This window comes from Megalobrama amblycephala, linkage group LG5 (genome assembly GCF_018812025.1).
Source record: "Megalobrama amblycephala isolate DHTTF-2021 linkage group LG5, ASM1881202v1, whole genome shotgun sequence".
NCBI classification, from domain to species: Eukaryota; Metazoa; Chordata; class Actinopteri; order Cypriniformes; family Xenocyprididae; genus Megalobrama; species Megalobrama amblycephala.
The window spans coordinates 22,673,404-22,688,644 of NC_063048.1; the positions used below are offsets into that span (position 1 = coordinate 22,673,404).

Here is a 15,241-nt window from a genome sequence, read left to right on the forward strand (position 1 = left end):
TATTTCACCATGTGCAATTTCCAAGCAATATGGTTTGATATTTTATAACATTCCATAGATCAATGTTTAATCTACTCCCCAGAATAAACATTCCGACTTAATTAAAGACAGATAGATATACAATTATTTGACTATATCTTCTCAGTGTACATATAAATATATGAATTGCTAGATTACAGAATTAATTACGTGTCACTTTAGTTGAGCAGGCCTATGTTTACTCTGTTACTGTATTCATTAGTCTTGCACATGGAGTCGAGCTGAAGGGCGGGGCGGGATGGCGAGCCAACAGACGTAAGTCTGGATCAGTACACTTCCTTTCTCTGGATGTCAGTCTGAGAAAATCTCAACTGTAGGTCAAACTCGAGATACCTTATTTTAAATGCGCTCCAAAGCGTTAGTCTTGACTAGTTTAGGGCTGGAAGTTTGGTGGGAGTAAGAGCGTAGTAACGGGACGGGGCTGGAAAGTAGGGAGCTTTCTGTGAAGAATCTAATGAACCGCGCAAAAAGTTAGACATTAAGTGGGATCTTTACGGGAATAAGAAAACCTGAAGATTTGAACGATGACTGAGAAAGAGTTGGTGATTGACGACATCATAACAGGTAAGAGAAATCGCATTTAAGAAAGTTTAAGCAGTGAGCAGTCTATTCACGCAACCCGTTATCAACGCCCACAGTGTCAGAGCACACATGATATCATTACTGCAAGGGTAATTATATTCACAAAGACCTTCTGAGACAAATCCACACTCCGCTTTTTAATAGTACGTTGGTACTTCTCTACAATGGGTTAGCCTTATTTTGTGACACTGTAAAAATATGACATTAATTAAACGGGAAATAGCCTAATGTAAAAATACTAGTAGGCTAAACTAATAATTAGTTGCAGGCTAATTGGTAACCATATAGACCTATCTTACGATAAAATTATATTTTAAAAGACAATAGGCTTATGAAAGTTTACAGTAGGCCTAAAATTAGGCTATAAAATAATATTGTAAAAAAAAAAAAACTTTTTTTTTTTTTTTTACAATAGGCTACTTTCATGGCATATTATTGTTAAAATGGTGTTAATGATGTACAATGTTCAAACTTGGCTATTAATTTATCGTCTATTAATAAATGTCATCATGTTCCTGGTGAAATATTTTTTTATGAATTTTTGTGTGTATAAAGGTTTAGTTGTGGTAAATCAATGGTGTAAATTTCATTTATTTCCCTTCATTAGTAATATGAGTTCCTATGACTTCATTTGGACAACTTTAAAGGCGATTTTCTCAATATTTTGTTCTTTCAGACAATGTATAAATCTCAGTTTCAAAAAATGACCCTTATGACTGGTTTTGCGGTCAAGGGCCACATATTTATTTAGATGTAGGCCTAGGCTAATTTATTATTTTTTGTACATTTTTGTTCCTTTACCTAAGTCAACGTGTTGTCTTCACTTAGCCTACCTGTGTTATTCCCAAGCATTTAACAGTAACAAACATATTTCAAAAGTTTAAATAGGACGTTATATATGATTTAATGACACATTTAATGTCGTCTCAGTATTTAACGGTAATGTACTGGCAAGCTGGCAGCTTTTACAGTAGGCTAAAACATTTTCTACAGTGTATTCCTGGAAAGCACAATTTAGTCTGCTGCACGCTGCTTGGCAATCTGTATTGCATTGGATGTAAACATAATATTCCACCTCTAGCACATTATTAGCCTTATCTTTTACGAGATTTTATCCCTGCACGACTCTTAATGGCATAATGCCATTGCCAGGAAAAAAACTGCATCTGTCTTTAAAAGCGCAGTGTGGACTTGGGTGACTGAGTTAGTAGCGGTGCAGAGTTGGGTCACGTGGTTTCGCTCCTGGGAGCTTTGAGTCAATGCAGCAAAAGTCTGCACGCTCCATCATCATCCCAGGTGAAGCCGGAACGAGGTAGGGCTCCTCAACCACCGACCCAAACATACCACAGAGCTTAAATATACTTAAATAACGCATTTTAAAACGGTTCAGTGCTCGTTTTGATACGGAATAATCGCAGTGCTGAGAAATGATGCGACCTTTTACAGCATGGCTCTGGTATCAAAACATTTCCTACTGTAGCGCGTATGTATATTTTGCTTGTTTCAAGGTTTGGCATGTTTCTGACAGTTTTGCGCATTGGGAGGTAAATGAGCACATGTACTGCTGTTGTCTGTCCTTTAGGAAGGACGCCAGTTTGACTGCTGATGTGATGTAATATGATTCAGGAGGGGCGCATCTCTGACACAGCAAGATCATCTGTGTTATTGTCATCATGAGTATGATTCCCAGAGACTGTTTGTGGAGTAGACATCATTAGACAGCACAAAGGTGATATTTGGTGGAGAGATGCGTAACATCTTTACGACATTGCCGTCTTTTCGAACACATCGTGAATGAATCGTTCTTTTGTACCGGATCTTTCAGCAGATCGATTCACAAACCCTGTCTGGATGATCCGAGCGGATTATTGACTCGTTGAACAGAGAACCGATTCGATATGAACCAAGGACTGATGAGTGTGAGCTAATGGATCGAAAAGTTATTTTTGATAGCTGCAAAGTTATAAATAAAACGTAATAAATATATGTTATATTAGTTTTATTAACACGTATTCTGAAGTTGTGTTTTAAAGTAACTAGCATTTTATTTAAAAGTGCAAAATTCTTTTCAACCATGAGATGTAAATACAAACGATATTTTGGTTCTTTATGACTTTGTTTTTATGAGCTGAAGTGAACAGCAATGTGCTTTCATACGCATTTATGTCAGAGACCACGTGATGACGCAGCTATGTCGTAGAGCTGAATAACTGAATCTTTTTTAATGATTCTTTAAAAAAAAAAAAAAAAAAACTCGATTCGCTGAAATGAGTCGTACTGTAAACGTTTTAAATAGACCAGGATGTTGAGGATCTGACACTGGCCTGCTAATTGCAACGCGCTGGGAAATTTGCATAAGAACATTGAACTTGCTGCCAAATGTTTTTTGGACCATTTGGCTCTTGAAATGTGCAAATGAACTCCATAATGTCCTTAAATTGACAGCTTGTCCACACCTTCTGCCTCGAGTGTTTGTGTGTAACTGTTTTAACCTTTGCGTCGCCAGCCTCTGGTCAGGGTGCCAATAGCAGAATAAAAACATTCCGCCCCCCAGCACATTCCCACGGTGCCACTTCGGGCCTTGAGTATAAAGGAGTCATTGTTTGAGTCAAGGGGAAAAGGCCTCATAGGTAGCACATGGAGGCGGGTACAGAAGAGAAGGCTAGACCCAGAAATGGTTTATTAGATGGGTAGTCATGCATGTTGCATGTGGAGGCCTTATGTAAACAAATATGGCTTTCAGACTTTAGATACATTTCTTCATGCGTTTTCATTGCAAATCCTACCTGATGGTACTTTGCTGCTTGCTGGTTTATTTAATGCTATTTTAATAATAATTTTTATTTATTTTTTTAAAGTTGATGAGGTGCCATCGAATTGAAAATTGAATATACCTCGGCATAGTTGACTAACAAGAGTTCAGTACATGGAAATGACATACAGTGAGTCTCAAACTCCATTGTTTCCTCCTTGTGTAAATCTCATTTGTTTAAAAGACCTCCGAAGAACAGGCGAATCTCAACATAACTTCGACTGTTACGTCGGGATCATTAATATGTACGCCCCCAATATTTGCATATGCCAGCCCATGATCGAGGCATTACACAAGGGCAGCCAGTATTAATGTCTGGATCTGTGCACAGCTGAATCATCAGACTAGGTAAGCAAGCAAGGACAATAGCGAAAAATGGCAGATGGAGCAATAATAACTGACATGATCCATGATAACATGATATTTTTAGTGATATTTGTAAATTGTCTTTCTAAATGTTTCGTTAGCATGTTGCTAATGTACTGTTAAATGTGGTTAAAGTTACCATCGTTTCTTACTGTATTCACGGAGACAAGAGCCGTCGCTATTTTCATTATTAAACACTTGCAGTCTGTATAATTCATAAACACAACTTCATTCTTTATAAATCTCTCCAACAGTGTAGCATTAGCCGTTAGCCACAGAGCACTATCAAACTCATTCAGAATCAAATGTAAACATCCAAATAAATACCATACTTACGCGATTAGACATGCTGCATGACGAACACTTTGTAAAGATCCATTTTGAGGGTTATATTAGCTGTGTGAACTTTGTTTATGCAATGTTAGAGTCGAGAGCTCGGGAGGGGGTGGAGAGCGCGAGCAATTAAAGGGGCCGCAGCCTGAATCGGCGCATTTCTAATTATGCCTCAAAATAGGCAGTTAAACAAATTAATTAAAAAAAATCTATGTGGTATTTTGAGCTGCAACTTCACAGACACATTCAGGGGACACCTTAGACTTATATTACATCTTGTAAAAAAACATTCGATGGCACCTTTCACTAATCTGCCTATTAATGTTCACATAAATCTCTATTTGATGTATCATTCTTTTTGATGCCTTAATAAATAATAATATTTGATAATTGAAGTTTGTTGATGGAGATGGTTGCACTGATGTTTGCATATGATTGCATTTTATGTATTTGGTTTAGAAAAAGAAGTAGCCTATTTGAATCTGTGTTTGCTAAACCTTTATGGAATCAACCAGGGGTTGTGACCATTAGCCACACAACAGCATCTCTTTCTTGGAGTTCAGTGGGGCTGACTGCAGTGGTGAAAATGGTTGCAGTGGACTGCCTGGTGCATTTAAACAGCCCGATGCACGTGGCTGGGGCAGGACTGCTTAGTCAGCATGGATGAGATGGGGGTATTCATGCCTGTCTGCCGCATTCGTGCATGTAAACTGTGACCAGCTAACGGCAAATACCCAGATGTGTGACAAACAAACATGCACAAACTAACACATGTATGCCCAGATGCCTGTAACTCTGGGCTTGGCAGTATGACGTGACCATGAGAGCAGAGATAATGTCCTCTGTCAGGGTGTGGCCACAAGACGTGATGTGGAGCCACATCTGTTTAAATAGCCACGGTCCAGACACATGGCTGAGGAGAGAATGTGTAGTGGGAAATGAGCAAATAAATCAATCGCTTGCTTCACATGCACAAAAATGCGAACATCATTTTTGGTGGATCTAAAAAATGCATTGGGCGTTTTATTAAATAGTGCAATATTTTCTGCAATCACGTGCTTTGCGAGTAAATTGCAAGTCTTGTCCTTGCAGTCTAGGAGATGCTCAGCTGGCAGGGGGTGTCTGGGATCTGGGGGGGGGGGGGGGGGGGGTGTTTGGAGAGGTAGGACGACAAGGTGATGTAATTTAAAGCGGAGCCATTAGCGTCTCTGTTTGAGGTCAGCTCAATGCCTTTTAGCTTCACACACACGTTCGCTTAGAACGTCTTAATTTGATGAGTGCTGTCTGTGTCAGCATCTGTGTAGGTCAAACTCACTCTTGTTCTCTCTCATTCGCTGTTTCTTGTCCTCAGAGTTCTCCTGTAATAACAATCAGAGCTAGAATAAGGTTTTGATCTCCAAAATCTGTTTATTATATCCCGGTTTAGACTTTTATACTGAAAGTTTAGATGTTATTTAGGCCTTAATGGCAACTTGAAAGGCATGTTTATATAAGACAAATCTCTAGCTTTGAATGTAATTAATTTGAAGCTAAATAATCTTAATAACTTAAAAACTTGCATATGAGAAGGTCTTTTTTTCTGATTGAAAAACTTGCTGTGAATTATGTAGACATTTGGAAACCTGCTACGACACTCACAAAAGCCCAAAAATTCCATTCTGGCATTACGTCATGGTATAGGTATTAGCTGCGGTTGCCTCGGTTCCCAAAGGGAAGGAGAGAGAAGTTGTAGAAGGGGGGAGCAGGGGCGTCTTTAGTGTCAACAGACCATCTACGTGATAATGAGATTGTTACGCCTTTGGGTTGTTCCATTAAAAACCCATATGAGTCCTCACATCTGAAAATATATCACTTTTTAGCACCCTTTATACACAAAGTCAAGCTTTTATTTACAATACGTGCCTGCCAAGAGACAGCCATTCAGGCCAAGCAGACTCCACCCAGCACGTATGTTCTCATGCTGTACATCTGTGATATCTGTGACTGTCAGCTCAGTAAATCATGTACTCATATCTAGGCAGTTTCACAAATGAACTTCTTTATAAGAGGCTGTGTAGTTGAATCATATTTGGGGTTATATTTTTCTCAGCGTTCTTTGATGAATAGGAATTTCAAAAGAATAGAATTTATTTGGAATAGAATTTTCTATCTAACGATGCATCCTTGCTGGGTAAAATTATTAATTTCTTTAACATTTCTTTAAAAAAATCTTACTGAACCAAAACTTTCGAACAGTATTGTATTTAAAAGCACACGTTTTATTGATTTAATTCAAATTCTAAGTCTGAACAATTATGGCTCTTATATTTAAAATAAACCAAACTTCAGTTCAAATACAAAAGTAGCTGTGCGAGATATAACATAATAAAAACTCTGTCTGAACAGTCACTGCAGATGTGTTTGCAGATACAGTAATGTTAAATATTCAATAAACTCACAAAAGAGGAATTTTGGCCTCCACATTTGAAATATCTATGGCAAGTGTGTATTTTGTGCTGTGAAGTACAGAAAGGTTTTGGCCAGACTGACTAAAAAAAATCCGAAACCCAAACGCAGTGTCCCATAAAACCTTCTCACACCCAGAATAACATAGCAGGTAGTTGACACAGATGTCCAATATGTTTACTGTGTGTGTATGTATATGTGTGTGAATTTGGTTTGTATGACCTAACTCAGTTCTGACCCACATCTAGACTATTACTATACAGTTTCTGGGTCTGTCATGCACTACGCTGGTAGTTCACTTTGCTTTGGAGAAGGTTTAAATAATTTCACATATGTTTAAATAATTTAGATTCCCCTTTTGGTAGTATCTAGAGAGACACTGTGACCAGCAAGCCACACAGATTTTACGCACATAGATTGGAGACAAATTCATCTTCAGGTTGACGTTGATGTAATTTGCAAGATCTTTGTCATTGACACATTTGAGCTGCCTCAGATGCCTTTAATATGAAATTGTGGTCTTATTTTTGTAGCTTTCTGCAAATGGTGGGCGTGAAAAGAAGCATTTAGCTAGATGCCGACAGGAAGCTTTGAATCGTTGTAGTGTATTCCCTGTGGGCTTGACTGCACTATGTGAGGAAACCAACCCCACCAGCGTGAAGAGAAATGCCAATAATCCAGTCAAGCTGTGTCTGGCCTTCAGTCTCAGGAGCAATGGGGGATGCATGGTTATATATATATATACTCAGTAGCTTAGCCTATATAGTGGCATCGCAAGGAAGCTTGCACTTCAAGTGTGCTACACAGAGTTTAGCCTGACCTTCATAGCATGACTGCAGGAATCTAGAATATTTATGTGGAGTTTAGATTTGGAGGTGGAAATAGGCCTAATTTAAGATCTATTTATTCTATGTTATGCAGAAATTGAAGGCATAGTTCAATCGAAAATGAAAATTTTGTCATCATTTACTTGCCCTCATGTTGTTTAAAACTTGTATGACTTTCTTCTGTGGAAGAAGATATTTTGAAGAATGTTGGTAACCTCATGTTTTGGTTAGCATTGACTTAACAGACATTTCTCAAATTATCTTCTTTTATGTTGCACAGAAGATTGGATTAGTGTGATTATGAAAGATTGAATAACTTTTCACCAACATGTTTAGTAAGCAATTTTACCACACTAACTTAACTTAAAAAAAGATTTTCGTGGTAATTGACAAAATGTCACAGATAATGTTTTGAATGCAGAACATTAGTTGAACTAAATGTTTGTCAAGAAAATGCACAGTCTATTGAAAGTTGCTGATTTACCATTTACTGTGGATTGTGTCATTTGTGATTGTTTGAGTTTGAGAGGTTTTCTTTACGCTTTGTGTAGCAGCTGTAATCAGGCTGTCCAAAACCAGATGCACAGGAAGGAAGACTATTGTAACTCCAAGAGGCCATTTTTAGAATTTCCTTGCATAGACACAACAAGCACACAAATACACATACAAATACAGAGACTTTCAACTTTTGGGTGTCTTCCTATCTTTCAAAAGACTCTTTTTATTGTTCTGGAGGAGTCTGTGCACCTCTGACAGTTTAGATCTAAACCGCCCATGTTCTCTCTCCCAGGGTAAATTGGGCGAATAGATACACCTTCATTCATTTTCAGGGAAACCCTAATTGTCTCTTAGTTTTCGACGTCACATTTGATCTTAAGTTTTTTTTTTTTAAATTCCATCTGACATGCAGATAGTAAATTGGTAAGGTTAGATTTTTTAAAGACTTTTATTTAAACAGTATAAAAACAGTTATATTGTGGAAAAACTATTACATCTTTGCATTAGTATCAGATCATTATTTAATCATATCATTATTTGAATCAATATCATACAGGTTTTGGAATCCAGAAAAACTTGATTTCATCAGTTTCTTTAGTTTGCACCAGCCAGACATGATTACAGAATCCTGAATGAATGAATGAATGAATGAATGAATGAATCCTTATATCTTCCATTTGAACCCACCTAGTGAACTGATATCAGTTTTGCTGTATCATTGATCCCACAGAGCTCCATTTGACTGACACAGCTGACACAGGTGACTCTGATCTCTCAACTATTCTGGTATAACATTGCAAAAGGAAAGCTGCTCTGTTGTTTGCATGACTGCTGGATACCGCTCTATTCAGCACTGCAAAAATAAATTCTCTCTCTCTTTCTGCTCCTTCTCTCAGTATGTATCATGTTTCTCTGAGGTAATGGGGTACTGGCGTTGATTTGGGAGGAGACTGCTGGGATGAGATGATGTGCGTTGTACGCCCCTCTAGTCTAAACAGTCTAAAAAGCTTTTGTAATACTATTTATGAGTTATGGCTTGAGGTTTAGGGGGGTGACGGACTTGTAGATGCAGATGTCGAAACGCTCGTCCGCTCTATGTCTTTGGTAATGTAATGGGAGTTTTCTGCTCTTTTCAAACCCTCTAATTTTTGTCCAAACTTCACATTCCAGCATTATGAGACGAGAGGAAATCCTAGAGACGCATACTTTCATATCCAGCCTGGCTGAGTCTAAAACTCTCAAGATTTGTTCATTATGTTACTAAGCATCCAATATTAAATGGCTAACAAGCTAACAGAATTAAGTTCTGTATTAAATCCATATAGGAAATTTGTCTTGTATTTTAACATCTTAAAGCCTTGATCTATGATATCAGTGTTATAATTTTCCTGTGTAAAAGCTAAATAGATTTGTGCATATGATGTCTAAATTCACATCTAGCATTAAAAATGATATTTTTTAACTTATTTAGACAAAATAGTATAGAATTTTAATATCAGCCATTTAGCTTTTGGTAATTGAGGTTGAGGTAGGCAATATTTTTATAAACACTTTTTGTTACACTAGTTGAAACTCTCTTCACATCATGATAGCAATCAATAATAGAAGTATATTAAAAAATATAAAAAAAATGTACATATATCTTCTGTGGAAGTCTTAGGACCAAAAAATGTTCATCCAATCATTACATTCGGTCCAAATTCAACATCACATGACATCACACGTCATCAGCGTGTTCCGTAAGGCTATGCAGAGTTGTAGACACAGTCACCTTTTACAGTTCCGCGTTTACACAATGTTATAACCATAATTACAAGATGGCAACCCGGAGTTGTTCACGTCCTCAGACTCAAATTTTTGCAAGCTATTGCTAGCCTCTCTGAAATGGCCTTGCCTACCCTACCTTCAATGGCCATAACATGAATTTATCGATTTATTGTTATCAGCCAGAATTTTAATATTGGTGTTATTGTGGCACTTGTCTTTAGTATGATATTAACAGATGCAATGATGCGATATCAGTGAGCCAAAATCAAAGTGATTTGCATATCAAATGTATTTTAGTGCTTAATTCAGTGAATCAACCTTGTTTTTAAAAACTATATTTTTTATTATGAACATAGGACTGACCTGACGGAAAATGCTAAATCTGAATGCAGGTAATAAACTCACTCAATCGATCTCTTTATCACAGTACTCTTCCACATAATACATTAAGCTTCAATGAATAATATCAATTGAGAACATACAGTTTACGTTGCTAAGAGTGGTTGCTAAGGGTGTTGAGTAGTGATACACAGAACCTTTGGGTGAAGCGGTCATAGCCGTGTTTTATCGTGAATAAAACACAGCTATTGACCAATCAGAATCAAGGATAGGAACTAACCGTTTTATAATGTTACTTAACAATCAAATAGGTGTTATTTTTAAGCTGCAGTCCGCAATTTTTGGCCCTCTAGTGGTTAATAAACAGAACTGCACGCATCTTGTGGAAGAACATTGTAGCCGGAGCTACTTTTCTCTGTGTATGTCTATGGCGAGTCACACAGTTACTGTGATACTCTGCGGCGAGTCCTACCAGTCCGGTCTGAAATAGTCCGAATATAAACACTTTGTGTTTATAAGTGTACCATAATGATTCAGGGTAAGACAAAAACACGGTTTGGAAAACGGATTGATGTTGTACATTCTCATTATATAATTTTTGTAAATTTTGAACACAGAAAAAGTTACGGACAGCAGCTTTAAAGCTAGAAGCTTGGCTTTACAGTTAATATAGGGAATATGACCATCACTTAACAAGTGCTTTTAAATTTGCTGACATATCGGAAGTGATCTATTTTAACAACATGATATGATAAAAATAATTTATGTTTTATTAACAAAGTTCGGGAGGAGCACGTTCAAATGATCAACCCAATCAACATAAGAGAAGGCCTATAAAATATGTAGCCGACTTACTTATGTTCCTCGACAGGAACACCTATGTTCCTATCCAATTTTTTTCCGCATCCCTCACCTGCCCGTCTCCTCACACTCACCTGGTTACTATCCTAACCAGAGATACATGGGAGTACTTTGTGTTCAGGCCACATTCTGAGCTCAGAGCCCTCCCCCCGGACAGCACGCCAAATACATATATTCTTTTACTCTGTCTAATCATTTATAAGTGTGAACTCATGTACTGCTTGACATGAAAATGTAAAATCATAGTACATAATAGATAGGCTTGTGTAATACAGTATATCGTTGAAAAGGTCTTAACTAGCAGACTACAACAAGCATACTTGTTTCAGTTCGAGACCAAACTATACCAACTATTTGTATGAAAAAGTGCAGCTGACCCATGTGTAAACCGTATATGATACTTTTGTGCCATGTTTTGGTTGGTAGCTTCGCAAATAGTAGATCACATATCTTTATTTAGATCAGGTGGTCTTGAACAAACCTAAACACAACATAAGACAATGTGTAGAACACTTGACATGCTGCTAGGCTAGAGCTATAGGACTTCCAGGATCCGATTGCACCATGATCATAACGCACTTATTTCCAACGCCAATCAATGGAAACAGGATTTTGGGTATAGTGGGTAGGGATGATGTATAGAGACCAATCGGACACTGTTTTACAGCTGGAGCACACTTCGATGCGCCATACAATAGGAGTGCACAACTGAAACTGGAAGGTCATCACTCATCAACCGGGATTTGTTCATTCGATGTAGTTTTATTGTGGCGTTTACACAAGTAAGTAGTTCTTATGGTCAGTAAATTACTTGTTTGGAGGGGTTTTTTTGTACCCTTGGTTAATTATGTTTCAAAATGAACAGCTAGCCTACCTAATCCATTGCAATGGCTTGAAGACATTAATACATTTAGAATATAGAATACATAACTACGGCGTGCTTGCTTCATTCTTCCACGTGTGTCTGCTGAATGTGTTTTGCAAATTAGCCGCATGCACCTCAAAACTACTTATTCTAATTATGACTTTGCTTAATTGACCATCGATAAGTTTTATGGATTATCATCGACGATCGAGCGTCGATTAATCGTTTAGCATCTCTGCTGACAACCCTAACAGTCAGAGAGAGACTAATAAGATTGCAGCAGTCACAGCTGTTGCATGGCTTCTCTCACCCACTGTGTGTGGGAGGAGTGTTTGTGTATGAATGTAAGTGTTTATTTGTGTTTATGTGTATGAGTGTGTGTTTGTGAGTGAATAGGGCCAGCTGGACACAGTGCGAGAGGACGGCCGGCTGTGTTTTTGGCGTTTATAGTGCTGCGTCTCTGAATGGACCTTCACATACACGTGAACTGGAGCAGCCCTGCCCTGTCAATGGCCTCTCTTTGAGACGGCTTGTCTTGGTAGCTGTTTGCGACTTGTTTAGCTGGAGAGTATATAACTGAGCTCAGTGTGTTTAGCTTTCAGGCCTAAAAAATCAGCCGTAATCTGCACTGTTCACACAGAATTCATTGGAAAGTTCTATTGAGAAATGCAATCTAATAATGTTTATAAAAAACACTTTCGATATACATACTTTATTTTATAATCTGGTTTCACTTACCAGGGAATTTTCAACTTGACATGATGATGGATTCACTTTTCTGTATCTCTGCATTTGGTTATTATTTTTGGAAAACTTTCAAACCAAAAGTTACAGAGTAAGCAGCCATTTATCTCACACATGCTGAGATTTGATTTAAACTGTAAAAAAAAAATATATAGTATAATTCATAATGGATCAAAACTGTAGTGTGTTATCCAGAGTTGTAATATTTTACAGATGTCTCTGTCTGAGTGTGCTAGCCATGGAATAAAATCATTAACCAGATTGAAGGCACTTGAAGCTATTTTGTCTCTTTGGAAGGTCAAAATACAAGTAGCCCAGTTGTTCCAATGTTGATGTGTTGAAGATCTGATGAATATGAACATAAACTCAACATAAAGCCACAGAAGAGTCTAATGTTTAATGAAGTTATGATTAGGAATTAACGAGTTTTCACTTTATAATTTTGCAACCTGTAAATGGCTTTTTTCCCACCTCCAATCTTGCCAAATTCCCCTTTGTCTGCTTTAGTCCTGACTTTTGCCTTGAGTAAGATAATAATGGTGCCATTAACATTGTCCAAACATTTGTCCTGCATTTTCAGTGTTTGGAAAACCATTCGATAAAAGAGAACAGTCTTACATTAATATTTTTGTTTTCTTTCTAATTCTCTTTTGTCTGGGGAAATGAGACATGTGACCTCAAAGTAAGTAAAAGTTCCTCCGTGAGGAGTGGGGGGAAAAGGAAAAGAGGAATGCTTTCTGAGAATGGCAGAGAAAAAAAAAGTCAGAAGAAAGTTCCATTGATAACTAATTTTCAATAAAAAATAAATAAATAAATAAACGGAAAAGTGACATTTATGACTGACATTTTGAGTTGATCGTTCAACCTTTTCTTCATATTTAAAAATATTCTCACTTTGACTCATCTATATCACAATGTTGCATATTTTTATAGATAATAGATTCCAGACCTAAGACCACTTTTGTCTGTGCTTGTCAGTGGTCCATATGTCTCTGAATTCTATTATTTCTGTGTACTGGGCTGCTTGGAATTCTTCCGAATTTGTAATTCCACAGAGGAGGTATGACCTCTGACTCCCCCTGCTTCCTGTCAGAATTTTGTATAACATTCCAGAACAGAGCTTGAACACCCCGTTTATTCACTCCCTTTCTCATGTGGACAAGAGGAAGGGTGAAAACAGGATACTTTACTTTTTTCTCACCATCTCTCCATCCTCGCTTTCATTTATGTTTATTTTTGCTGCTTGGATCAACGCATGTGTAATGGTTCTAGTATATATGAGCGGTTCATTGAAAGAGTCCTTTTGTGTTCTGTTCTGTGTTTTCAGAAACTTTAGATGCGAGTTGGATTTGAACTTTTGCAAAAACCTGCTGAGTAAACATTCAAAATTTGGCTCAATAATAATAATGCACCTAAATGGCCAACAACTTGAAGTGAAAACACTTTTTTTCTGTATTAGATTTTATTTATTGTGTAGGTTTTGTGTTAAAACAGCTCATTATGTCAGCCAATCCTGAGTAAAAGAATTGATTTAGATTTTTTTTTTTTTTTTCTTGTTGACAATTCAAGGTACATCTATTCAGGTCAGGCCAGTCTGTAGATAAATTCGTTGTCATGCTTATGTGTAAATAAGTCTTTAAAACAGCTAGAAAATCAAAGGAATTGGTCTGTTTCGCACTCTGGTCATAATGCAAGTAATTTCCCACCGTTTATGCTCATTTTCGGCTTTCCAGTTCCCACACATGATTGGATTCTCTGTTGTGACTTAAAGAGCCTTATTGAAAAGATATGTTATACTCACACACACACGCACACAAACACAATCACAGCCCTAATCAAGTAGCTCTCAATCAGCTGCTAGGAAAACGGTCGCAATTGATGTTGTGTAATTACCCTCACGCAACTTTAATGTGTTATAATGAAGTCCCCGTACAGTGAGTCATGTTGCCATGTAAACAAACTTAAGTTCCTTTAACCCGCAAATCCATTTGCGGAAAAGTATAAAAAGACGGTCAAGTGTGTGTTTCTGAATAACGCTTCACTTATAGGCATTTATCATTATAGACAATCATTTTACTCCTTCAGTATTGATTTTGACGTTCCATTGTCACATTTTAAAATCAATCTCGGTAGCTAGAGCTTGTGTATGTGGTGAGTGGTTGAAATGAAGTGCGAGCTGCAGGTAGCCAGTCACTCAACCCGTAATTACTCGCTGAAGAGCGCCGCGCTTATTCTCTTCACTCTGCCGCTCAGTATGGGGTAAAGGCGGGAAAAAAGGATGAACGCTCAGAAAAACGTGGCGTCCCGCGGAGCGAGGAACCCAAGCGCTCGTTTAGTGTTCAGGGTGCTCAGCATCCGAGTGTTTTAGCGAAGCTATTAGGCCCAGCTAATGAGGACAACGGGAATGGACAAATACAACCTCTAATTCGATTCAAATGTCAGTGTGGAGGGGAGCAGCTGTTTCTGTAGTGGTCTAAAGCTCTTAAAGGATTTGATGATTTTATGACCAAATAATGTAAAATGTTAGACATAAGCGATGTTATATTTAAAAAAAAAAAAAAAAAAGTATGGCCAAATGGTCTTTCAGACAAATTCGCTGAACATTAATTGAGGCTTTTAAGTCTCGTTCCCACTGTAAATAATTTCCAGTGAAGAATCACCAGTGATGGTACCATTCAGTCCCGGTCTTTATCTGTGACCACGAAACTGAGCCTTAGAGTGCTTCCTGATATTCCGAATGCCATTTAAATGTATTTTGAGAGT

The 15,241-nt window shown here is 37.6% G+C and overlaps 1 protein-coding gene across 8 annotated transcripts in view; it reads left to right on the forward strand.

Moving 5' to 3' along the window:
• Positions 1-15,241, forward strand: part of hspa12a (heat shock protein 12A) — a 47,280-nt gene that overhangs the window by 8,958 nt on the left and 23,081 nt on the right. For 2 of the 8 annotated variants that reach the window (XM_048191269.1, XM_048191270.1), the window contains exon 1: positions 287-603. The exons of 1 other annotated variant lie outside the window; for it this stretch is intronic. In XM_048191269.1, coding sequence (XP_048047226.1) covers positions 564-603 — 40 coding nt within the window. In that variant the 5' untranslated portion in view covers positions 287-563. Of the gene's footprint in view, positions 1-286; positions 604-1,816; positions 1,934-1,960; positions 2,105-2,203; positions 2,351-15,241 lie in introns of those variants that run through there. 5 more of the 8 variants (XM_048191272.1, XM_048191275.1, XM_048191274.1 and 2 more) reach the window with 4 other exon arrangements.